General features: G+C 42.7%; 1 protein-coding gene across 1 annotated transcript; it reads right to left on the bottom strand.

The window, feature by feature from the left end:
- Positions 1-7,670: 7,670 nt before the first annotated feature.
- On the bottom strand, positions 7,671-23,056 carry AGA (aspartylglucosaminidase). Its single transcript, XM_081208975.1, has 9 exons — positions 22,896-23,056; positions 20,768-20,921; positions 19,530-19,642; positions 17,872-17,984; positions 15,895-16,012; positions 13,594-13,669; positions 12,483-12,590; positions 11,337-11,470; positions 7,671-10,691 (listed from the first exon to the last, which is right to left on the bottom strand). Exons 1-9 carry the CDS (start codon positions 23,035-23,037, stop codon positions 10,591-10,593), a joined length of 1,059 nt encoding a protein of 352 aa, XP_081065101.1. The 5' UTR covers positions 23,038-23,056; the 3' UTR covers positions 7,671-10,590.
- Positions 23,057-24,515: the final 1,459 nt, after the last annotated feature.

Genomic DNA, 24,515 nt, shown 5'->3' with positions numbered 1-24,515 from the left:
GTAATTGGCTATCACCTGTTTTAAAAAGGAAAGCCTGTTTAACAGGGGGTGGTGGTTGTGCTGTAGTGTGGTGGTGCTGTGGTGGAGAGTATTCTTTTGTAAGTACTCTGTATGGACTGTTTCTTTTGTATATGCTCACATTAAAAAGGACTGCACTGAAAAACCTGGAACTCTTAGTGTTTTGCTGAAAACGCCGCTTCTAGGCATGGAGTGAGAACTGTGAGAACAGGATGCTGGACTAGATGGAACTTTGGTGTGATCCAACAAAGCTCTTACAATGAAGTAATCATCAGACCTGCATATCTTCTGTGATACCAGCTGAGGTGCATGCTTTGAAAACTACAGTGAGAGTCAGTGTGGTGGTTAGTGCTGATATCAGGCTTTGGGGGAGCGGCTTCCTCCCTCCCTTTGGCCAAGGATAAGCAGAACAAAGCAAAAATAGTCTATTACCATTTAAAGAGATTTAATGATCACAGCAAATGAACAAAGAGTCAATTCTCGGAGTAAAGGTACTTCCAATTAAGGTTTACACTTACTTCCTCCTGAGTCACCCTCGCCACTTCCTCATCTTGCATCCTGATCTCGCAACCACTGTGCCTTCTGTGCAGCTACTTATCTAATCTCTGTGACCTTGGACTGGTTGGCTGGACACTATCCAGTGAACTGGAATCTGTTAACTCTCTCTCTCCCGGTTCTTCTTCTCCTAGCTGTTCACCACCCAATTCTTCCCAACTTTTGTCTTCTGAATTATGTCCCTCTGCAAACCACTGTTCCAAATCTATACTGTCCCACTTCTCCTGGGAAGATTCAGGATCCTGATCAGGGGGAGGGGGAGGCTCCCACCATTCCTCAACTGTGCAGCCCTCCTCAGCACAGTCCCTGACAGCTTATCTAGGACCTGGGAGACCAGGGTTCAAATCCCCACTCGCTCATAAAGCTCACCAAGTGACCTTGGACCAGTCACTGCCTGTCAGCCTAACCTACCTCACAGGGTTGTTGTGGGGGTTAAATGATGAGAACCACATGTGCATCCTTGGAGAAGAAGGTGGAATATTAAGATATTAATGCAATAAATAAATTTCACACTAGGCTATGAAGTGAGACAATGTCTAGCGCAGTGCTTCCAGCCCCCTGCTGAGGTGTGGGCCAATGCCAACCCCTGACCCCGATCACATCTGCAGGCCAGTATCCCATGCTAACATCAGCCCAAGGACACTGCCTCTTCCTGCTCTTGCCTTCTCCAGGCCTCGTAAAAGGTGTATGCCAGGAACAGGACCTTTTGATTGGCATGTGAAGAAAGCTTCATATTCTTTAGACGGCTCTGACAAGGCTGCTTACAACATAAAACACAACCCCAGCGCTAGCCCCCAAATTTCCCCCCAAGTCGGCATTCAAACCTAACACTATTCATCAGAAGAAAGCAGGAAGACAAGTACAGAGTGGCAATTTGAAGCAGATGATGAACACCGCGTGTCGGAATGAGAGATCCATTTAAGCATAAGTGTAGTTAAGTGCAAGTTAGGCAACAATTGTAAGCATCAGATTTCAGGATGCTAACAGCTGGGAGGTGGAAACACTGATGGCTGAAACCCACAGAAGCTTTTTAGCGGCATTATACAGCCATTCATCTTGTTTGGGCTTCTGCTCTGGGAGATGCTGGAAAAAGAAAAGATAATGTAATGGCAATAGTATATCAACAGTCAATTGTGGTTCTCTCTGAAAGCAAGGAAAGACACTTTGGATAGAGGAAAATATTTAAAATGCTTTTTGTTGTAATTAACACTGCAGCGCTGGTGTTTTTAAAGGGTCTTGTTACACCCATTTACTGGAAGATTTCATTAGAAGGCCTCTCAGTTGTTGAGCCAAGCAGCTGTAGGGTTGCTGCAGGTTCAGTACAAGAGAAAAAAGGAGTTAGTCAGTTAGTTAGTTAGTTCCTGGGCCTTTAACTGTTGGCAGAGACTTCTTCTTGCACTATGGCAGCTTGATGGCAGGGTAACTCAACCCTTCCCAAATGCTACCTTCTCTTAATCATTTAAAGTACTGAATTCTCCTGAACTGAGCAGCCCTAGGTGAGAAAATGATATTACAAGGTTCACCATCAAGTTCCAACATAAAAGGTTGGGGGTTTTTTTAAGTACTTTTAACTCATGACTATAAAGGGCAGATTGAGTTGTTTCACATGAGAAATATGAAAGACTTCTGTGCTGTAGTGGTTAGAGTGTTCAACTAGGACCTGAGAGACTAGAGTTCAAATCCACACTCAGGCGTGAAGAGGCCTTGGGCCAGTCACACTCTTTAGGTCTAACCTACCTCACAGGGGGTTTTTTGAGGATAAAATGAGGGAGAGAAATTTGTATGCTACCTTGAGCTGCTTAGAGGAAAGGTGATGTATAAATGGAAAGAAGAAAAGACTTTTATACATAATGTAGGACTGGTGAGCAGGGATTGCCCTGACATACAATGTCTAATCATACTACCTAAGGTCCATGGTAAGCTGTCTCCTTCCTTGAGTCATAAGATAAAGTGTCTTGGGACATGCTTGCATCATCACGTAATCCTTAATACACCTCCACGTTGGAATCTGTTTGCACAGCAAGATATCAGTCCAAGGTAAAGTGAAGAAAACTATTTGGATGGCCAGAGCTTCTTTTCCCCACTGTCTTGTTCTGGGCTGGGTCCCCAAATAGGCTACACACACACACAGTAGCCCAAGAAAATGAACTTCCATGGAGACATGGCATGGATATCCCTACTTATTCAATTTTGTTTCCAGCTTGCAAACATTACAGAATGTATAATGCCACTATCTGCTTCCTGAATTGCTTCTAGATTTCTCCCATCAAAAGCAATGGGATTTGAACTCCATCTCTGTCACATCCAGACCGCAGTTTCTAATACACCTTGAGGAAAGGCAGGTGTGATTTTGTATCAGTTTGTTGCAATCAGCTCTCACAGCAAAAACAGTTTGCAGCTGCTTTGTCCAAATGAAGCTGCATATTCTAACAGTGACAACAGGCCAGCAATTTTAGCTCCTGTTTGAAGCAGGTGAGCAAACAATCAGAGGTCGTTATAACTACAGTGGTGCGGAGAAGAACATATTTTGGACACCAACTGTGTTCTAGACCACATGTGGTAGGAAATGTTCGGATAAGCATGCCTCCATCGATAGGTACAGTATTCCCATGATTAAAAAGTATTTGTATATTCGGTGGTTTGGAAGGGATCAAGACAAATACTTGAATGCCACAGCTTCCGGGAAAATATGGATGAGAGTAATGTCATAAGACTTAAAGTCACTTAAACAATGCAGACAGCATCCAGAGAGAGAGAAAAATCCTGCTAGCAATTTACTGGGGGGAAAACCCCCAGAACTAAACCGTGTATAATTTGAGGGAAAAGCAGCAGAAAGGCTTTTCCTTTCTTAGTTCAGGCCTTCAACAGAGCAGGGACACCTTCAATAAAATATACACAGAAAAAATTCCCTCGTAACTACACAGCCAATCAGGAAACATGCTACCTTAGTAAACATCATGCTCCTCCCCCTGCCTAGTTGCTAAGCTATACCTCTACCTATACCCTTCTTGGCCCGTTGACTTCAATACTAACAGAATTAACCATTAAGTTGCACACAGAATGATCTCTGCTGTTGCACTGTCAACAAAAATACAGTCCAAAATACAGTTGTTGTTCTTTTTTTTAATCCAAACATAGCTGGGAAAACATGCTACATTTTTAGCATTAAGCAGTAAAGGCACATTCTGAAATATTACGCCCATAGATGACACTGTACAAATAACTGGAATTGTTTCCATGTAATGTAAAAGGAGCGTGTGGTGAGGTATGGTAATCTATGGTGGGGCTGAATTTGTGTTTGTGATGCATCTTTAACATTTAACATGCATACCACCACAATTCGTTAAATTGTGCATTGTGCACACATTCATTTCCCCACCTCTCAGCTTGTCTTTGGTAAAGCTTTCTCCACAGTAATAGAAAACAATTGATAATTTTGATTTTAAAAGAAAAAAGAAAGAAAAGTTCCCACAAGGCCGCTATTAATCAAACACCATTCAGCAATGTAGCACTTTCGTCTGTTAATTGTAATTGTTCGGGTATCTACTGTAGAATGGTCTTCGCAAATAGAGAAGAGTCCTTTAATGACTACTTAGGTGATTGTACGCAGCCTGTATTTACTGACAGAAGAGCCTGGTTGATTGAGGACTTTTACTGATGGCTGTAAGTTGCTTTTCCTTATCCCAAAAAGAAAAGAAAAAATCATGACCAGAACTTTTTGTCCTCAGGTTTTCTATTCCAGAGTTATCTCTTTCTATTTATTTATATCCCAACTTTGCTTCAGTGCACTCAACTTGGCATACATTTTATTACTGTAATCCAACAAGATACAGAAAACCAAGGTTGAAGAACACTGCCCTAGTAGATCTATGGGTGGTCTGAAATAGATCAGCAAGGTTTTCTGGTTCCCAGTTGTTCAACAAGGACAACAAAATGCCCCTCCCCTCGGATTAGACTTCTGAAATTAAGAAAACTTGGGGTAACCAGTTCCCCCCCCCCCCCTGTGGAAGTATGGAAGTTCTGCTGTGATATGCACAAGAAATCTGTGTGCCCAGCAACTACTCAGAGGCAACCTGTTCTTTAAATCTAAGCATATGTGCTTTTGCTCAGGGCTCCAGTGAAACACAAAATAGATCCTGCAATCTTGAAGTCTGCCTTCCCCTGTTGACTGTACCAGCTTACCTGCATTGTGCCTGCTTAAATTCCTGGTCCAAATGAGCAGGAATGTGCAGTGATGTATGTTGCAAATCACCCTTCTTCTATAATGATCTGGTGAGCTAAAATCATAGTTTAGAATGTTAATATAAATTAATATGCTCTCCATGCCAAATAGACACTATTATTAGCCAGCTTGCTTGGTTTCTATTTGTATACCATTGTTTAATTTACCATACTATGCACTTACTTACTAAAGGCCTGCTTTTGTTTTGTTTTTAAATCCCAATGACCAAGCAACCAGAGTGAGAAGCAGATTAGTCCTATGTTAAGTAGTGCCAGCTTGAACATTTGAAAGGTGATGCCGTTGCCATTTTCACCCTTATTTAATGAGAGCAGTGTCTTGTTTTCTGTATCGCTGACCTTTGATTTATTCCCCCTGGAGTGGGACATCACTGTAGGGGTTCAGTATATAATTTTAACAATGGCTATCAGAACAGTAGGGATCTCTGCTAGAGACAAGACATCTTTGGCATGAAATATGACAGTTTTCTTCTTTGGTCTTTACAGTGCTTGTTGATGTGTATAAAATGACTGCTTCAAATACAAGAGCTTAGTTAAGGAGCATTTCTTTTGTTTTCCTTTTCAGGATTCTATTTTCTTTTGCTGTTTCCAAGCAAATTAAATTTGCTTTCTCCAGCCGCTGGTCTGGATGGAAGTAATGCAACCATCATAGATAGAAGTAGACCAACAGATGTTTTTGGATTTTGTACCATTATATGAATGTAGGTAGGCATGTCGTAGATCAGCATGTCATGTACTCATAAGCCCAATCTATGCAGGCAAATTGACAACCTGTGAAAACTCTTCCAGCTTATTAGGAACAATAAAAGTGATGTTTTGGACTTGAGATCTTGCAGTCCTTACTTTTGACATGTCTGGTGCAGGACAAACTATGTTAATAAGAAGTTGCTATTAATTCTGAAGAGGCCATGTAGAGTGTTAGACAGTTAGAAAAGCTTCCTGCAATCAGAGGTGGGAGGCAATGCTAATTTCCAGTTAGTCATGTAACTCCATTGTTTTCACGTGAATTGTGGCTGTCAGGTCTAGACCCTGAGAAGGTTCATTTACCTAGAGCTGTGGAGAATTGCAGCGGAATGACATAAGATATGGTGGATGGAATTCTTCCATCATTACACAACAAAGGTATAGGAACTCTCCCGGAGGATGCCTTCAGACTTTCACTATTTTGAAGGGGAAATTCAAGTACATACCAGAACTTTAGGTTTGCAGAATTAAAGAAGATTAAAGCACTCTTGTCACTCTAGCATAAAGACCCATACTTCTTGTGATTAGTAAATTGATGGGGGAGAGAACAGAAAAGTATAGGATGAACAATTGTCCTCATCATCCATGAACTAGCTGTAGACATCTGCACAAGCCAATGTACAGAGACTTTCTTTGGAGTTGGAATCCTGAATGCTGAGGATTCCAGCTTCCAGGGGAAGCCTACACACAGAGAGATCTACATAGGGCAGTTCTTCCTAAGCAGATGTCTACACTTAGAAAGCCATGAAACCTCAGAGGCAATGCCAGCAGCGTGGTCTTGCAGCCCCTTGATTGTGTGGAGGCCTCTTCATGTCAATAATATTTGAAGCAGACTCGTCCAGGCAACCAGACTATTCCGCATGAGAGTGTCAAATGAAGACCGGGAGAACCCGGGGTACAATTCCTTGCCTGGCATGACTATTTCACATGGGGTCACCGTTTACTATCACAGAAGTGAGATTGTCCCTAGGCTTCTGCATAGCAGTCTACAATGTAAGCTGGGTACCCAAAGTTTATTTTACCCCACTCGGAAGGACAAAATTACTAGTTCTAGCTAATTCAGTCAATACAGTTGCTAATACTTTAGTAGTCAAATAAAATTACAACTTCACTTGCCATCCTTATTGTCCTTTAATTGGTTCCCTAAACCACACTGCAGCTAACGTCTCACGTTCTAATTAATAATGGTGATAAGGAGAAATTATCTTCATTGGGCACAGTATGTCAAAGCTATTAGGACAGAGTCTATTAAGGAATATCATAATTTGGGTTGTTCCAAAGCAGGGGGTATATGGAATGTTTTAGATTCACCGACTCTAGGATCTTCAGAAGTACTTATTTGAGCAATCTTAAAAGGAGATTCTCATCCTCAAAACATACATGAAGAAGAATTCATCCAAATACAAAGGACAGCTTCCATTCCCCCCCCCCCTTTTAATGTTGCAAAGAAACCCTCTCCCTGCCATTCCACACAAGATAAAATGAAATTCGGAATCATTAAAATGATTGTCTCTGCAAATTTTACTTAGGCTGCAATCCTATAATCAGTTAGCTGGTAGTCAGTTGAACTTAATGAGGCTTACTTCTAAGAATATATGCACGCTACAGGATTGTTAAGACTGCTGTAGGGGGAAATCGTAAGAAAAGGCTAAAGCCTATTAAGGTCCATCCTTATAATTAATAGAGCTGGAAGAGACTGTAGTCCAGTCCTCTGCAATGCAGGAATCTCAACAAGAGCATATATGAGAGAGGGCCATCCAACCTCTGTTTAAAAACATCGAAGGAAGAAGAATCTACCACCTCTCATGGGAGTCTGTTCCATTGTTGAACAGCTCTTACTGTTAGAAAGTTCTTCCTAATGTTTAGTCGGAATCTCCTTTCTTGTAACTTGAAGCCATTGGTTCGGGTCCTAGCCTCCAGAGAATACACCTTTTGCTTCCAGTGAGAGAAGTGTAAGACCCCAAAGAAACACGTATGTATTTTTATTTTAAAAATGGCTTTAGAAACATTAGAATCCAATGAGACAATCCGAATTCAGTCTCATGAATAGTATGTCCTCAGACTAGTATGTCCTTATCAACCTAAACACTTAATTTTAACAAACAGGTAAGACCTTCTCTTGCAAAACACACAAAAAGAGAATGTTTTATTTTGTCTGAAGACCTGCTTCAGGAGCCCCTTGTTGTTTTAAAAGCACGATCCCAATCAAATGTTATGTTCCACAAAGCCGCACCAAAGGAAAACATCTCCAAAATACAGATGCAATAGCTTAATGAGCTTCACCGAAACAATTTAGTTAACACTGGTAATAAAAGAGGAAAAAGGAAATTCACCTGAAATATTCTCTGAAACAACACAAACACGCACAAATATTTCTGACCGCCATACATTTAGGGACTTGACCTACACTTAGAAACCCTGTGTGAGCAAAGTCTGCTTCCAGCAAAACCAACACAGAGACATACACTATCCCAGAGTCATGGGGATAAGTAACAGGGAATGAGCTGACAGAGGCAGCTGCATCCTGGCCCGAGAGTGGATGTATCCCTTAAATGCCTTTTAATAGGTTTCTGCAAAGAAGACTAGGTTCCAGAAACTGGACCTGAACTGGAAAGTGGTCCAAAAGGAGGTTGGGATTAATGGTGCTTTGGGAAGGTCCCTGGTTCAGTGGAAGGGCATCTGCTTTGCATGCAGAAGGTCCCAGGATCATCCCAGACATCTCCATGTAGGGCTGGGGAACATTCCTGTCTGAAACCCTGGCAAGCTGCTGCCAGCCAGCATGTGAAAATGGACCAACGGTCTCAGTACAAAGTAGCTTCCTATGTTTAGCACAGCGCCTGTGGGTCTGTCCTTCAAGAGTAAATCAAGATGGAGAAGTAGAAGCCTTATCAGTGCCATTCAAAGTATTGTCATTGCCTCTTGTCTCAGGGACCAGTGGATAGGCAAAATCTCTTACCGGTTGAGTAAAACAGGTTGTAGGTTCCAGAGACTACTGAGCCCGGCCTTGGCTGGGGAGGGCGGGGTATAAATAAAAACTACTACTACTACTACTACTATTATTATTATTATTATTATGAAAGGTGTGAAATGAGAAGCGTGACACTTGGGTCCAGCAAGTTAATCTTGCACCAAGGCAAAGACGGCATTAATACTGATCTTGGTTGTAACCCCAACGCAGCAGGTCTAGGACACAGTTTTGGAAACCAAGCTCTTGATTTTGGCCCTATGGCTGAAATGATCTGGAAACAGATCTGGTGGGAAGCATTTTGCAGAGATATTGCAAATTAGGAAGGAATTTACAGGGGTCCAAGGAAGGACTTTTATTAGCAGCTACTTGTATCCATCTTTTTTTTGGGGGGGGGTGTACACAGGGCAACATTCACAAGGCGATCCCACTTTATCGGCTTGGCAACAAAAGGAAAGTTAGGTTAGGTTGACTGATAGTAACTGGCCTAAGCGAGCTTTACAGCAGAGCTCCAGAAGTTAGAGTGGCTGAGGAAACCCAGCCAGGTGGGTGGGGTATAAATAATAATAATTTTTTTATCATTGTTGTTGTTAGCAGCAAGAAAGGGCATGGAAGTAGTAGCTGATTATAACACATTTGGAGGTGTGTTGTTGGTTGTTTTTTTAAAAAAAACAACTACTGTATTTTTCGCTCTATAAGACGCACCAGACCACAAGACGCACCTATTGGAGGAGGACAACAAAAAAAAAATATTCTGAATCTCAGAAGCCAGAACAGCAAGAGGGATCGCTACGCTGTGAAAGCAGCAATCCCTCTTGCTGTTCTGGCTTCTGGGATAGCTGCGCAGCCTGCATTCGCTCCATAAGACGCACACATATTTCCCCTTACTTTTTAGGAGGGAAAAAGTGAGTCTTATAGAGCAAAAAATACGGTACTACAAATTCAAGAGCAGGGTGGCAGCTCGGCAGCTCCAGCATGTAAAAAGGGGAATATTATTTTGTAAATCGCTAGAAGGAATGACTGGATTTGTACATTTTAAAAATTGTTCTTAAAAATGAATGTGTTTCTGGTGAAAATGTCAATACTCAACTAACATAACCAACTGTCCTTCCATGACTCATACAGCCCGAGTGCTCCTGCTGTATATTTGATAGGTGGTTTCTTTTACATCAGGTGGAATGTAGCGGGGGAAAGTATTTCCGCCCCGCCTCCCACAATAGCTAGTATTCAAACCCTGTCCTGTCGCATTTCTCCTCCATTATTGAAGCTGCATTTCCAGCTGTCACTGGCAGAAGGGACATATTCAGAAGTGTCCTGGAAGCTATTCCTCATCCAGAGATAGGAAAGAAAACTCCGGTGGATCTTTCAAAACAGAAGTCAGCCGAGAGGAAGGCTTTGTGGTAGGGTTTGTTCAAAGTGGCTTGGCTTGACACATTCATTTCTTCTCTCCCAGAGACGGTAGGCCACTTTGGTTGAAGTTGAGAAATATCTCAGCATATATTTGAGTGAATTTTTTTACTCAGCTTATTCTGTTTAAATTTACTTAAGGGTCAGCAATACGGGAAAGCAAAATTAAGGCTACAATCTTAAATTGTAGGGGTGGAGAGTGAAGGCCACCTAAAATTCAGTTTCCTGCTAGACTCACGAAAAAACCCTCCTCTATCCTTTTACCTTATTTAGTTTGGAACATTTACCCTCCTATAGAAAATAACAAGGAGGAAATTAATGAGAAATCTTGAGGGGAAATCTTCCCATTCTGGGAGCATGTCAGGAGGATGAGACAGCGATGGCTCCTGCTCTCTCTTTGATGTCAGTAGGGCAGCAGGAAAGCCTAGGGGGTGGAGATCTGGCACTCTCTTTCTCTGCCCCCCTCTCCTCCCAAGGGCCAAAAGATTACAGTCTTAAGACAGAGAAGAGAGGCTCCTTGGCACAAATCAGTAACCCCTCTGCGCTATAATTTATGGGGAAGTTCTTTGCACAACTCATTTTTGTAAAAACTAGCAATGGCAAAAGTTTAATTTTGTCTTCTTCGTTTCTTCCAGTGAACTCTTTAAGTTGGGGGGGCTGTGTTAAATGCAGTCTATTATTTGCTCAGATGGTTGCTTCAAAGTGGGATTAGAAGCCATAAAGTGAAACTGCGTGAATCCTGAAACTTTATTGCAGGCAGCACCTGTGTCAGGAAAGGGAGAGATAAGAGAATAAAGAGAGAACAAACTATGAGAGGCGCATTAATCTGTCTCCTTGTGCTTTTAACATCTAAGGATCCCACTATTAATTCAACTACAATTGTGCAATTGTTCTTTTATAGCCTTAATTAACCCAGCATTGCGCTTTCTTTAAAAAAAAGTCATCTTTCCTTCACTTTTTTTAAACTCTTGAAGACGAAAGAGTCTCCAGCTAGCACTATGGCCTTCACAACCTAAAATATAATTCCAAGTTTAGTATATTTTGTTTCAATTTACATCTTAATACTGGCAAATGTAATGAGTCCACCGGTCTCTAATCTTTCAAACGGAGAACTGTGGGAAATCAAAGATAAAAGAAGTGCACTGAGCAGCCTAACCCAATACGTCATATCGATTAGCAAAATGATTCTGCATGGTGATCCAAGGGCTCAATAATGAGATACCCAGCATGACTGATCTTGGATTGCTTTGAAGCAGACTCTGTTTCCCCCCCGAAAAAGTGAATATTTTGTTTTGAGCCCTTTCCTGCATGCTGATGTGACAAATGGGCAACGAACACAGAATCCGAGTGTTGCGAACTTATTCCAACCTATAAATTTGCATGAAACAAACTTCTGAGGTAGACGTACCATAGCTTCCACTCGCGTTGGCACAGATAACGGCACCAAAGAAGTATGGCTCATATTTCTGAATTCTAGAAATAACTTTCTGGCAGGCTATGGTGGGATCCATTCCTGTTCGCATATACTCCACGGCTTGATAGCTGATTTAAGGAAAATAAACAAACAGATATTAACACAAAGGTTCTCCAAGTGTCATAGTATGCATAGTATGCCAAGGAGGAGGAAATGAACCTTTAAAAAACCCCTCCTCTGCTGATAACAAAAAGGGAATCTTGCATGAACTTGCCCCAACGTTGACACGGGATAAAAAACCAAGACAGGGCCTTTTTAGTGGTGGTTCCCTATCTCTGGAATGGTTTGATTTGGCCCTAGTGATGCACTGTGACCAAATCCCCTGGGTCTAACTGTTATCAAAAACTCATAATTAACTGGTTTGGAATATGAATTTGTCCAGGTCTTAATGCTTGGGTGCAATATGAACTGAACACTAGTTCCCTTCCAAATTCTTCTACGGCTAGGAATGTAGAAAGAGAGTCTGCATATTTAAACGAAATGTGAAATAGTTATTACAGTGGTGCCCCGCAAGACGAATGCCTCGCAAGATGGAAAACTCGCTAGACGAAAGAGTTTTCCGTTTTGGAGGTGCTTCGCAAAACGAATTTCCTATGGGCTTGCTTCGCAAGACGACAATGTCTTGCGAGTTCCTGCTGTTTTCCCCCCCCTCTCCCCTCCCTTTTTCTAAGCCGCTAAGCCGCTTATCAGCTGATCCGATCAGCAGATAAGCCGCTAAAAGCCGCTAAAAGTCGCTAATAGCGCTAATCCTTCAATGGGCTTGCTTCGCAAGACGAAAAAAACCGCTAGACGAAGAGAATCACAGAACGGATTCTTTTCGTCTTGCGAGGCACCACTGTATTAGTTCAAAATCCTGGTGGATAACAACTTTTTGGACAAGGCTAAGCAACATCCCCAAGATGATGTTGTTTTTCTACGTCATGAAAGACCTATGGGCATGCCTAGTGACACCCCCAAGGCTTGAAGCAGTGCAGTGCAACTTCCGAGCTTGCCTGTACAAAGCCCATCTTTTACCCCAGGGTGGTCTCACAATTAAGCCCAGTATCAAAAGACCCAAAGCAGTTCACAGAATATAAAAACCTGGGCAAGAAGCGCATCATCAAATCCCCATCTCCAGTGGCAGCTGCAGCTCCAGCTGTACTATCTGCATATGCTCCAGCTCCAGCAATTGGAGAGTCTCCCACACGTCTAAGAAAGATGAAGGCAATGTTAATCCAATGAAAACAGCCGGGCGATGGGGAAAGATTCCGATAGTTCCAACAGAGTCACAAACAAGCTAGCAACAAAGACACACTGAGGCGTGTTTCTCATTGAGGCAGTAAACCTGTGCCTGCCTGGTGTAAACCTCTTGGAGCTATATGTACAATCTCAGGACTTTGCCAGACAAAGCATTTGTCCAGATTTGCTCGTACAAAGCTTCGGCAGAGGTTACACCATGTCTGGTATTTACTGAGCATTCGTTCAGATTTGTTTCTGTTTTTTTTAGGAGGAGAGCTTATGAGGACAAAAGGCCATTCATCCTGATCTGCTTTAGGGGTGTCTTCCCATCGATCATTTGTCCATTCCACACTTTTCTATACAGAGCACTTTCATTGCGCATGTCTAAGTTTCCTACTATGAGCTCGAATTTCCCTTGCAAAATACATGACAGAATGTTTGTCCATTAAAAAATAAGACACACACCCCCAAACCAAAAACCACAAAACTTAGAATTGCTTCTCCCCAACATTTAGTTTTCTGTGCAGAGGATAGTTCAGTCATGGGGGTCCCTGACTGTAGTCAGTACAGCCCAGACACAAGCTTACCACCTCAAGAAGATGTAGTGGTAAGTCTCAGTATATAATAGCAGATTTTGTTTTCCCATGCGTCAATTCCATTCTTTTTGGACAGCAATATTTATTATTATATTTGCTGAACTGGGGTGAAATATCAAGGCAACACTTAACTTAAACATCCAATATAATCAAGCACAGCTCTAAAACGGATAGAATTGAAGAGGAAGAAGACAGAAAACAAATTCACGCATTCTTCACATATCCACTTTCCCACAAAATCCTTCTTTCAAGTGATATAAAAATCATTACCACTACAGCAGCAGTTCACATACACACTTATGCTCACTATAAGCAACACTCAAGAAAGGAAAACAAATCTCATCAATAAGGAATCTTGATTTTATTGTGACACTAACCCCTGAATTTTGTGGTCTGCACCATTTGTTGACGTCCCCACAGCAATGCTTCCATTCTGACCAATCACAATCATGCCTACAAGTGAAAACAGGTAGGGAATTTAGAAGCAGCATTATGGGTTAATGATTTTGTTAATTGGATAGGGGTAATGTTAGGCGACCACCCTTTAAAACAGACCAGACTCCTGCTGTCCTTCAGACAAAAGTGGGGAACTGGGTTTGACCAGTGAGTTACAATGTTTATCTCCCCATCCCCTCATGGGCCAAATTTGACAGGTGGGTGGAGCTCAGGAATTCCCTTTCTAAATTCTGGGCAATGTAACCCTTGGACAAAGCACGATCTTGCCCATTGTTTTACATAGTGCTTTGCAGGCACTGCTGATCAGCTGGGCCTGCAAACCCCTTTTCAGCTAAGCCACCTTTTGACCTGGCCCATACTGACAACATATATGACAGCAGCTGTGTGCAGTTGGGCCAAAATGGTCTTGAAGGCCAAATGGGAGGCCTGACAGGTGCAATCAGGTTTGGAAGCTGGGGGTCCCTCACACCTATTTTAAGAGTTCCCGGTAATATACGACAGTCGCCACAATCTTTTCTTATCACAACTAGATGGTGATGGGATCCACTTCACCTGGGAACTGTTTGCCTTCCTTAGGCCTCTTTCACGTTTGGAGTAACTCCACCCTAGAGTCCATCTATTACGTTTAAAGAAAGAAAATCTTCCATCTGCGAAGACAGATGATCACCAGGATCACAGTCTGCCCCATAATTCTGCAGATTAAGTCAGAAACATGGGCTTTGGCTCCTGGCTTCAGATGGGAGGCATTATAATCATTCACTTCAAGTGTGGAAATACATATTTTAGGACACTTAATTGTTAATTTATAGACCCACATCCAGATAATTCACGCACTGGCTACTGGAAGGCAGCGAGTGCCATAAACATAGTGTCAACTGACACAGCATGAAGCAATTGTTCAAAGTTTGCATTCAATTATTTGCCAAGTAGGCAATTTGCCTACAGAATGCAACTGCCTACAGTAGCCTAGTTCAGTTTTGCTCTTTCTTTGCCTCCCAAAGAAGGGAAGCAAAAATAAATCACTGGCTTGGGCAAACTGCCAAGGTGCAAAAGTTCATAAGGACACACCTTTAGATTAGCAAGAACCCTGGCATTTGACATTTTTAAAATGCTAATTACTTGGTGGTGACGAATTTAATCATCACACTAGAAGTGCCTCTTAAGTGTCTGGGAATGAAGCTTGTGCTCCCAAGTCACTTAGGTGCTTCTGTAAATTCCAAATTTAATTACTATGCAGATGGAAGAGGCTGGATCCAAACAAAGTCGTCGTCCCCCGCCCCATCCCATCTTCAGCTAATTTTGCAAAATGTAAAGTTGAAACTTGAGCTTATTTGAAAAAAAAAAACTTCCAGACCTATGTAGTTCTGGAATATCCACTAGGATGATCAATTCGCTGGAATATATAAGCTCATTTTGAAATTACTTCTTCAAGAAGGAGCACTCTTGATGCACGTTCAGCAAACTAGCAAGCAAAAAGAGTAAATTAAGCTGTTCCTGCTTGAAAACAAAGTGGTGCTTCGATTTTGGATGATAATCATGTTCTACCAACACAAGTTCTGCCTCATCAGACCATGTAAAATGCTCATCGTATATCTGTAGAATGAATGTATGAATGTACGGGGACTGGGAAGGAAGGGTGAAAGGCGAATAGAATGTCACATTCCTAATTCTAGAACTAAACAGAGAAGCACAGGCCAGGTTCCTACAGTAAGTAGGGTGATTTACAGAATGGGGTGAGGGGTAACAAGGCAGGTGTCCTTCCACATCCCAAGTCCTACCAGCTCATGCTGGCCAAGGTGGAAGGTGGCTTCCGTGAAATTTTTCACTATGCCAGCAATATATTGACATAGCTGAGAAGCCCGAGGAACTTTTGGATCAAGTGGATCCAAGGCTGCTGATGATCAGCTTCAAGACTCCTCATTTCAAGGCTCCTACACGCAGTAGCGTTTCACCCTCCTGGGCAGAGCCCCACAACCAGCAGAGAGGCAACTATGTGTAATCTGACAGCACAGCATTCAACATTATGGGGTGCTAGGGCTTCACGCTTGGGAAATGTCTTGCTGAATCACTGATGTTATCTCTGCATCAGGCAGAGTTTGTTCTTAAGTGGATTGCGTCCTTATATCCTGCTTAAAATTATTCACATTCAGTTTCTCTGGTGACTCATTTAAAACAAGCAGAGGGATTGCAGCATGAAATAAGCTGCTGTCAAGAAGGCATACCAATAGTGTCATGGTTATGAGCATCTATTCTTTTCTTTGATACACTCCGCTCTTCTTTGGTGAACTTTGCCGCCTGCTTGTATGGGCCACATGATTTTGAAGCATCTGGCGTCACACTCTGCAATCAAAGTTTCATTCACATTAAAATCACATTAAAAACAAACTGGCATTTCAAACAAACCTGTCTTCTATCCCTCCCCCCCCCCCCGTCATCCTAAAAGAATAGTGTAAGATTTCTGTATATGCCAAGGATGAAGAAGTTTCATCGAAGGCAAATTACTGTAGCTCAGATGCTTTAAACAATGAACAGACAAAAGCATCTCCCTCAATTTAGAGTAACTCAATACTCAAAACACTCTAGTTATCGCAGCCCCGCTCAGATTCCACGTTATGTGATTTGCAAATGTTTCCTACAATGAACAGCCAGCAGAGAAATAATACATCAACATTCTATGTGCAAAAAACGCAGCATGATAATTTGTCTTACCACCTACCGCTATAATTCAAGATCAGTTTTTCTCAATCCTCATGAGCATCCATGCTGATTGTGATGAGACAACTTTATAGACAAACCATACGGCTAAAGGCGCTGAAGCCGGATAATTCAACTTGCTCTACTTCCACTCCACATACCCTGCAAACACCCTTTACAATCTAACACACCCTGTTTTTTCCCCTTTTGCTGGTGGCTCAAGTTGAAATAATTAAGAAAGACTTTGCTTCAGCCACACAGACTTCTCCTGCTAGCCTTAAAGGTTGTTATCTTTCAACTTTCTTCCTACGGTCTTGGGTGCAGAGGTCCCTCTACAGGTTTCTACATAGTCTGTGTTTTCTGCAGGGATAACTTGAAGGGTATAGATAGTCAAGAGGGTGGGATTTGCATGCACAACGAAGGAAGAAAACATTTTACACAAATCACAATAGGCTTCTGATTCAATGATAAATGAATAGTACTGGAGCTCCATATTATATTTCTTAACAGCAAATATCTAATTGGAGATTTGTTTTTTTAAGTGTGCCCATAGTTATACATCTGAGTGAGGTAGCATAAAAACAAAAATGCCCATGCTGAACGGGTCCACATAGACTTAATGGTTACACACTTATCAGGATCACAGCAGGCTCAGAACAGATCTTAAAATGAGCCTGCATACCAGATGCATGGCTAGAGGCAATTTTTTTTAAAAAAATCTTAACCAGAACATAAAAATAGTTTAGGATTTTAAAAATAAGGCAAACAGCAGGCAGAGCTTGGGCTTGTTTATATGAAATAACAATGTGTGGATTCTAATCATGGCACAAAGCTTAAAAGTTCCAAGGTGGGGGAAGAGCAGAAAACATATGAGAAAGATAACCAAGAAGCTTAAACCTAGCTCCCACAGAGGATCTGGTGAATAGAAGAACATGGGGAAGTCCCTGGGTACATGAAACTCCTTAAAAGCAACTGTCCAGTGATGGCAGGGGGACACAGATAGGATTATCAGGTGCCCAACACTTACAAGGCAGACAATATGAAACAGCAAGCATCAGATGCAGTGGAAGGATTCAAGCTGAACTGGTTAGCAGAAGCTGGTATCAGCAGTGACCAATTCTAGCTCGATTGGAGGCCAAAGAGAACTGAAGAGCAGGACCCTCAAAGCTGATCAACAGGACCATTTGGCTCCATAGGCCTAGCTCCTTCGGAGAACTCTCTTGTACACATTCACATATATTTGTTCTTTGGTACACAGCTTGCTCCAATGATGCAGTGGGGTGCTGGAAATGTTGCAGACATAAGAAGAGCCCTGCTGTATCAGGCCCAAGGCCAGTCAGATGCCCATGGGAAGCCTGTAAGCAGGACTTGGGTGCAACCACACTCTCCCCGCTTACAATTCCCTGCAGCTGGCACTCAGAGGCATACTGCAGAACAATATTTAATACAATGTAGTCACCAAGTTTATAAAACAAGAAAAAACAAGGGGGAAAGTTGTGTTTTACCTTCCAGAAGTTTGGCTGACAGTTTCGATTAAGCCACTGTAAGTACACTGAAAGGGAGCTCTGTGTAGTCAGGTCTTCACTTGGAAACCCCATGCTTTCTGCAAATAGTGAGGCTTTATGGAACAGAAAATAATGAGTAATTTCTTTTTCTATATAACTGTATTTGCAATTCAACAAGCGTGCAAGAGGACACTTTTCAGCTCATCGAGATCCCTATGAAAACACGGCATGACACTTGTAAACCATTTTCATATTGTATTACAGCAGTCAGAGCCAAAGTCACTGCCCTATACAAGTGTATACATTATTATGATTTAGTCCTCAACAGAAATGCCTTTCTCATTTTCTAGAACAAGAACATATATCAGGGGGCTTCAGAATCCTGAAGACTGATAGAAAACTAAGAGGAAGTATATCAATTTGCAACATGGAATCCATAAATAAAAGACTTGTGATAAGAAACAGCAAAGTTCCACAACACTGTCAGATAGAAACTTTAAGAATTAAAAGTAGAATGTTTGAGACTGTATTATTTTTAAAAAAAAATCCTGTTGCTTTTATCTAATATATCTGAAGTATGTTTCTATTTTTTTCCTGTTGCCATAAATTTTTAAAAGAGAGAAGTGCTTTTGGGGACATCATATTTATAATTGCACAGCTTGTGTTTTCACAGAATCCTTTCTGAGCTATCTGTTGCAGCTATACTTTTTAAATAATAATTCCTAATGCTAAAATTCCAAAAATCAGTGATGAGTTTTTTCACTGAAGGCTGCGATTCAATACAAATTTATTATTTTAATCTATAAAAAACATTTACCTTTGCTCTCCAAAAAGAGTTCCCCAACCAAGTATATAAAAAACCAAAAACCCTCTTCTACACACAAGGGCATTCAGTCATAATAAATACACAAACAAAACCATAATTTGATAAAATTAACACATCAAAAATCTGGCAGAACAAAAATGCCTCAACTGCCCACCTTGAGGAGAAGGGACCTTTCTAAACTGGGAGTAAGCACCACACCTCTAGGTTAGGTTACTGCAATGTGTTATACATGGGGCTGCCTCTGAAGATGGCTCAACATGTACAATAAAAACCGTAGAAAGATGGTTTGAGCATATAACACCAATCCTGGCTCAACTGCACTGGCTGCCAGTGTGTGTGTGTGTGTGTGTGTGTGTGTGTGTGTTTATATTGTAAATCGCCCTGTGATCCTCGGATGAAGGGCAGTATAGAAATTTAATAAACAAACAAAACAAAATTGTGAACTTAATGAGACTGGAGTGCATGATGAAGAGAGCAGAAATAACCTATCAAGCCAAACCAGAGCACAGTGGCCCCTATCCATTTAAAGCGGGTGGGGGGAACCTTTGGCCTGCCAGATGTTACTGAACGACAGTTCCCACCAGCCCCAGCGAGCATGACCAGGGATGATGGGAGTGGTCGTTCAGCAACATCTGGAGGGCCAGAGGTTCCTCACACCTGCGCTAAAGCATTGCACTGTATCTTAATGAAATCAAGTAACTTGTCACAACCAACTTGTGACAAAGTTCTTGACACCAGCAAGGCAACTTAACTTCATTTGGACAGAGGCGGCTGCCTTCCACCACTGCATGGCGGAGCCAAAATTTCAAGGGAGCAAAATGAAGGAAGTTACCTGACTCTCCAACCAGTAAGGTGTGCTGAGTATGCTCTATCACTTTCCGTGCCACGCCAATAGCATTTTTTACGCGTCTGAGATCAGCTACTGCCCCAACTTCCATAGTATTACTGGACCAAAGACAGACAAATGTACCCAAAAGCAAAACAGACAAACAGAGTCTTAAGTTTAAATCAAGAAACGCAGAGTATAAGAATAATGTATGCCACATCTAAAGGACAAGCATGAGATAAGTATAAAAATGAAGATTGGTGTCCAAACGTTACTTGCAATCCCATTAGACTAAATGGGTTGAACCTGTAGATGGGGAATTCCCAAATGACTGTCCACAGAACATGAGTGGTTTATTCAGGTGGTTTGTGGCATGTCTGTGGATTTGTAGTTGAATATAACACATCTATTGCTTTAAATATTCATTCTGACTTTTAACTGCATTCTAATTGCTTTTAATTTCTCATATTGCATTTTAATGTATTATAATGTGAATTCTATGGAATTCACATTGTAATAGAATAAAATGCAATATGCAGGAAATTAAAGCAGCAATAAAGACACAATTAAAATTCATACAGCATCTAGCACAGTATGATTGCTACAGCAGGCAGAAAAAACCATTTAAGTGGTCAGCCTCAATAATTTGCAAGTGGTCTGTGGGTAAAAAAGTTTGGGGACCACTGCTATAGACTACAGTTCAGATGGGCATGTGCTCTCTTTAAACTGACATTTTAAAGCATATTTAGTGATAGGAAAAAATAGAGCTAAACCTGACTTGCTAAACCAAATGCATACACTCTATTGCTACTAGTGCACAGCTTCTCATGAGAGCAGGGCCAGTTACATACATTGCCATATGTTTGTTTATCTGCTAGTTACTTTAGAGACCCTGGAGTGTGAATGAAATAATGTGCATAATAATGCAATAAGCCAGTAAAGAAACTGTACTTCTTGAGATCAAGGAGTGAAACAGAAACTAGAAAAAAAATATATATGTGTGGATAAGACTGACATAAAGATTTAGAAGAAAAACCCCATCCCTAGTAACAGCCCATTCAGTCTCAGATGCACGCATGCCCTTCTGGGCTCATAGGTTCCCATCAGCTTTTCAATGGAGAGGGCAGCAAGAACAAAACTGTCTACTCTTTGAAGTGAATGGGGAAGATTCTGAACATGGAGGAGCTGCGTGCAATTGATAGCAGAACCCCTATGCCTGTTAGGAATGATGTGGGATTCCTTACCCATCCATAATCATAGCATCCAATGTTGTTTCTCCATGTTCATCTGGGTGTCCTCCATACCCCACACTTCCATCACATTGCTCAACTTCACACTGACCACAGCCTTTCTCTACTGCATCCAGTTCAGAACCACCTGCCAGTAAGGTACTCCAAGCTGAAAAGAACAACAACAAAATCCCACTCACTCCACATGTAAAGTACGTAGAAGTCATATTCTTAAAAAGCACACCCCCAATTCCCATCCCTAGAATACACAGTACAGTGCAAATGTGTAAGTGTTCATTGTCCTGATTTTTTGGAGGCTGGTCAATAAGTACAAGAAAACTAAATCCATCATGTTCAGGGAATGTAGCATCGGTGGCAAAACTCTTAAACCTGGGATTCCTAGACATTAATTGTCAACTGTCTGCTTCTCATTGTATTCTCCCCCTGCCCTGCCAATCTGGCATCAGCCACAGTTGGCAAGCAAGCTATAGATTAAAAATGGCGTATTTGTCTGATGTGACAAATGTTGAGTTCATTCTAATTTCTTTTTCTTCAAGCCCAGAGTCTCCAATGAGCCAATTATGTTTAGAAGTAAAAGCAAAGCAGCACAAGGGTAGATAACTTCCATTTTTAATAATAAAAAAACCTGGCCCTGCTCTTTTAAGTGGGGAAGCTTTTTCTGGCATGGTGATAAATGGCGGGGAAAGTTTTCCTGGCTACACGTCTGCATCAAGTTGCAGCAAAACAGGAATGGACTGGTGGTGGAGGGCTGGGTGGAGATGGGATAACCCTCACTATATGGCAACAATGTGCTAGTTAAAGGGGAAAAAATATTTTAAAACCATTTGTATGGCATTTCACTGAGGGGTTTAAAACCATTTAATGTTGCTCCATATGCTTCCTTCACAAGCCAGGCATGTCACTTATGGTGCAAGAATTTCCTCAAGATGGACTTTAGCACAAACTTTATGGATATATTGGGCAAGGGAGAGGACGCTTTTTACACACTGTGTAAAATCATATCTGTGCACTGTCTGATGTTGCTGTTATGAATCCAGTGAAGACACCCACCACAAGAGCTGCCAGCAGAAATCTATGTTGCACAACTGGCCACAAGATGTTGCTGTGGCCTAATAGACCAAATTATGTAGCTAATACAGAACACAACACAAGCTGAACTTCTGCAGACACAGCAGCACACCAGTGTTTCCAGTGTTAATAAAATGTCATGCTAAGAGCCCTTCTGCCACATTACTGTGGCTCAGAACCCCTTCACCAAAAGACCTACACTGAAATGGAAGGGGGAAGTGCCCTGCCTGTAACAGTGCTACACTAAGAAGCTGACTAACGTGCACTAAGTAATGTAGATTATGTCTCGTTAAACCAGAACGTAAAATGTCCCACACCAAACAAGGAAGAGGAAAGTAGCAGAGAAAAGCCAAGGAAGTTTAACAGTAGCAGTGTGGACGGCTAGTTCATCTGACCAGGCTTACCACCCTTTCACCACCCTGTCACCACCCTTTCTCGTATTTCAATGCAAACATTAAGTCTTGTTTAAAAAAGGGCACTGTTGAACATGCACAGAGTGCTTTTCCCACTCCTCTCCCCACAGACAGATTTTTGGGACTGAGATAGTGGCTCCCGTAAATAAGAAGAAGGGGAAGGGAGGGGGGAGGAGAGAACAACTGGGTCCCAGGGTCCGGCAGGACACTGCTGAAGGTGAAGTCTCCCTCTCCAACCAGCCCAAATCTGGTTAGCTTGAATTCCTCCCCAACCCTCCAAGCAGGGGGCCTCCTTACTGCTTCACTAGCCCCAAGTGATCGGAGGGCCTGGGCTCCGAAAAAGCGACTGCTTTGCTCTTCTGTTTCTCCTCAACGCCTGACTTTAGGAAGGCTCAACATATCCTGCTCGAGACATCTAATGCCAGCGCGCGATGTTCTCCCACAGATGCCAGCACGCACACAACCGCCTGCAAGGATCTTTACAGATGTGGCGCTGAGACCCGGGCTGGATCATGAACGGGGTGCGGGGGAGCCCAAACAAAGTTTGGGGCAAACCTAGGACGGGGCGAGGGGTTCCTCCCCGCCCGCTCGAGCCTCTCCTCTGCGCAACCACGGAAGCCCTGGAGGAAGCGAGACAGCACCTGCTTCGGCGGCTTTCCTAAAGGGCCAGGTGTTGAGGACCAGAGGCAGCGAGGGCGCCTCGCCGCTCGCCACCGCCGCCAGCAGCAGCAGCAGCAGCAGCAGCAGCAAGAAAGGTCCCCTCGGGCGGCTCCCGCGCCCCATGGCTCCGCCAGCCCCACTGAGTCGCTCCCCTGTCAGCCCCACATCCCGTGACCACCCGGCGGATGCGCCGCACGCGCAGTAGCCCGCGAAGGGCGGAGACTGTGGCGCGCGTAAAAGTCTTGCGCGGAGCGGCCTCTGGTGGCAAGTTCCGCCTTCTGGGTGCGCCGCGCGGTTCCTCTTTGTCACTCCAGACGCCCCTACTCTCCGAGCGGCAGTTGCGGGGCCCCTCCGTCCTCTCATCAGAACAGCACTGGAGAGCTAGAGGGGGAATCATCGTCGAGTTCCACGAGGGGTGTTGGTGAGACCATCTTAGTCGCCTTAATAGGCCGCTCCTGTTGCTTCGCAGAGTTGGTTCCTGGCTAAGCGCTTGTTTGCATTTATGTTTCATCTTTTGCACGCCACGAAGGAAAGAAACGTCCGTTACTACGAGCTGAATAAAGAGCATGAAATTCACACTCGACTCCGAGTATATTTCAGATGGGGTGTGTGTGTGCGTGTGTGTGTGTGTGTGTGTGTTGAAGGGTCCCTCCTCCACTCAGCACGTCTCCCCAACATGCCAGAGACAGGCAAGCAAGGATTAGGCACCTGGTGCTGCCCAGAGAGAGTTACAGCCTCGGCTTACCTGTCCATGCCTCCCCATAAGGCTTGGTTTTCCCAAACCCTTTATTGTCTTGGTCACCCTCATCGGCATGCTTGTCAATATCCTTCTTGAACTGTGGTGTCCAGAACTGGACGCAGGACTCCAGATGAAGTGTGACCAAGGCAAAATATTACTTCCCTTACTCTGGACACTGGCATTAGCTTTTTCTGCCACTGCATCATACTATTGATGCATGTTAAGTTTGCCCTCATATTAGTTTTGGTCTACTAAGATCCCTAGATCCTTTTCACATGTACTTGCTGTCAAGACAGGTGTCCCCCACCCTATATTTGCATATATGATCATTCCCACCCTAAGGAATAATCTGATTGTTCACATTCTAAAACGGCTGTTTATCCTCCATCCAGGCCACTTAAGAGTCATTGAAGGTCATATTCCAGCCAGACAAAACACTCAAGGAAGGTGTAAAGCAAACCGGTGAGGATTGTGTCCTGGGAAGAAAGGGTGTGTGTATGGCTAAGGAAGCATCCCATGGGCCAGTAAGAGAAGTCTGGAGGGCCACATTGGGTCCCTAGACCTGAGATTGTCCACTTCAAATACATGATGAGAGTGACAAAGTAAAATATTTTAAACACCACAGAATAACTGCACTTGTGTTTGCATGTGTGTGTTAGCACCTGCGAGTGGGAAGGGGGAGGATTGCTAGTCCAGATCAGACCCATTGCAGTTACAAGTTGGGGGAGGAAAATCCTCCACTTAAGGGCAAACTGTGACTATCATAACATGCAGTTTGGCCATTAGTTGGATTGAATGTCCTGTTTTCACAGGAGTTATAACAGGAATAGCCTCATATGAGCAGTAACTCCCAGTCAACAAT

Source organism: Podarcis bocagei (genome assembly GCF_964188305.1).
Source record: "Podarcis bocagei genome assembly, chromosome: 9".
NCBI lineage: Eukaryota > Metazoa > Chordata > Lepidosauria > Squamata > Lacertidae > Podarcis > Podarcis bocagei.
The sequence above is the reverse complement of the archived record's forward strand: the minus strand, read 5'-3'. Positions and strand labels throughout refer to the sequence as shown.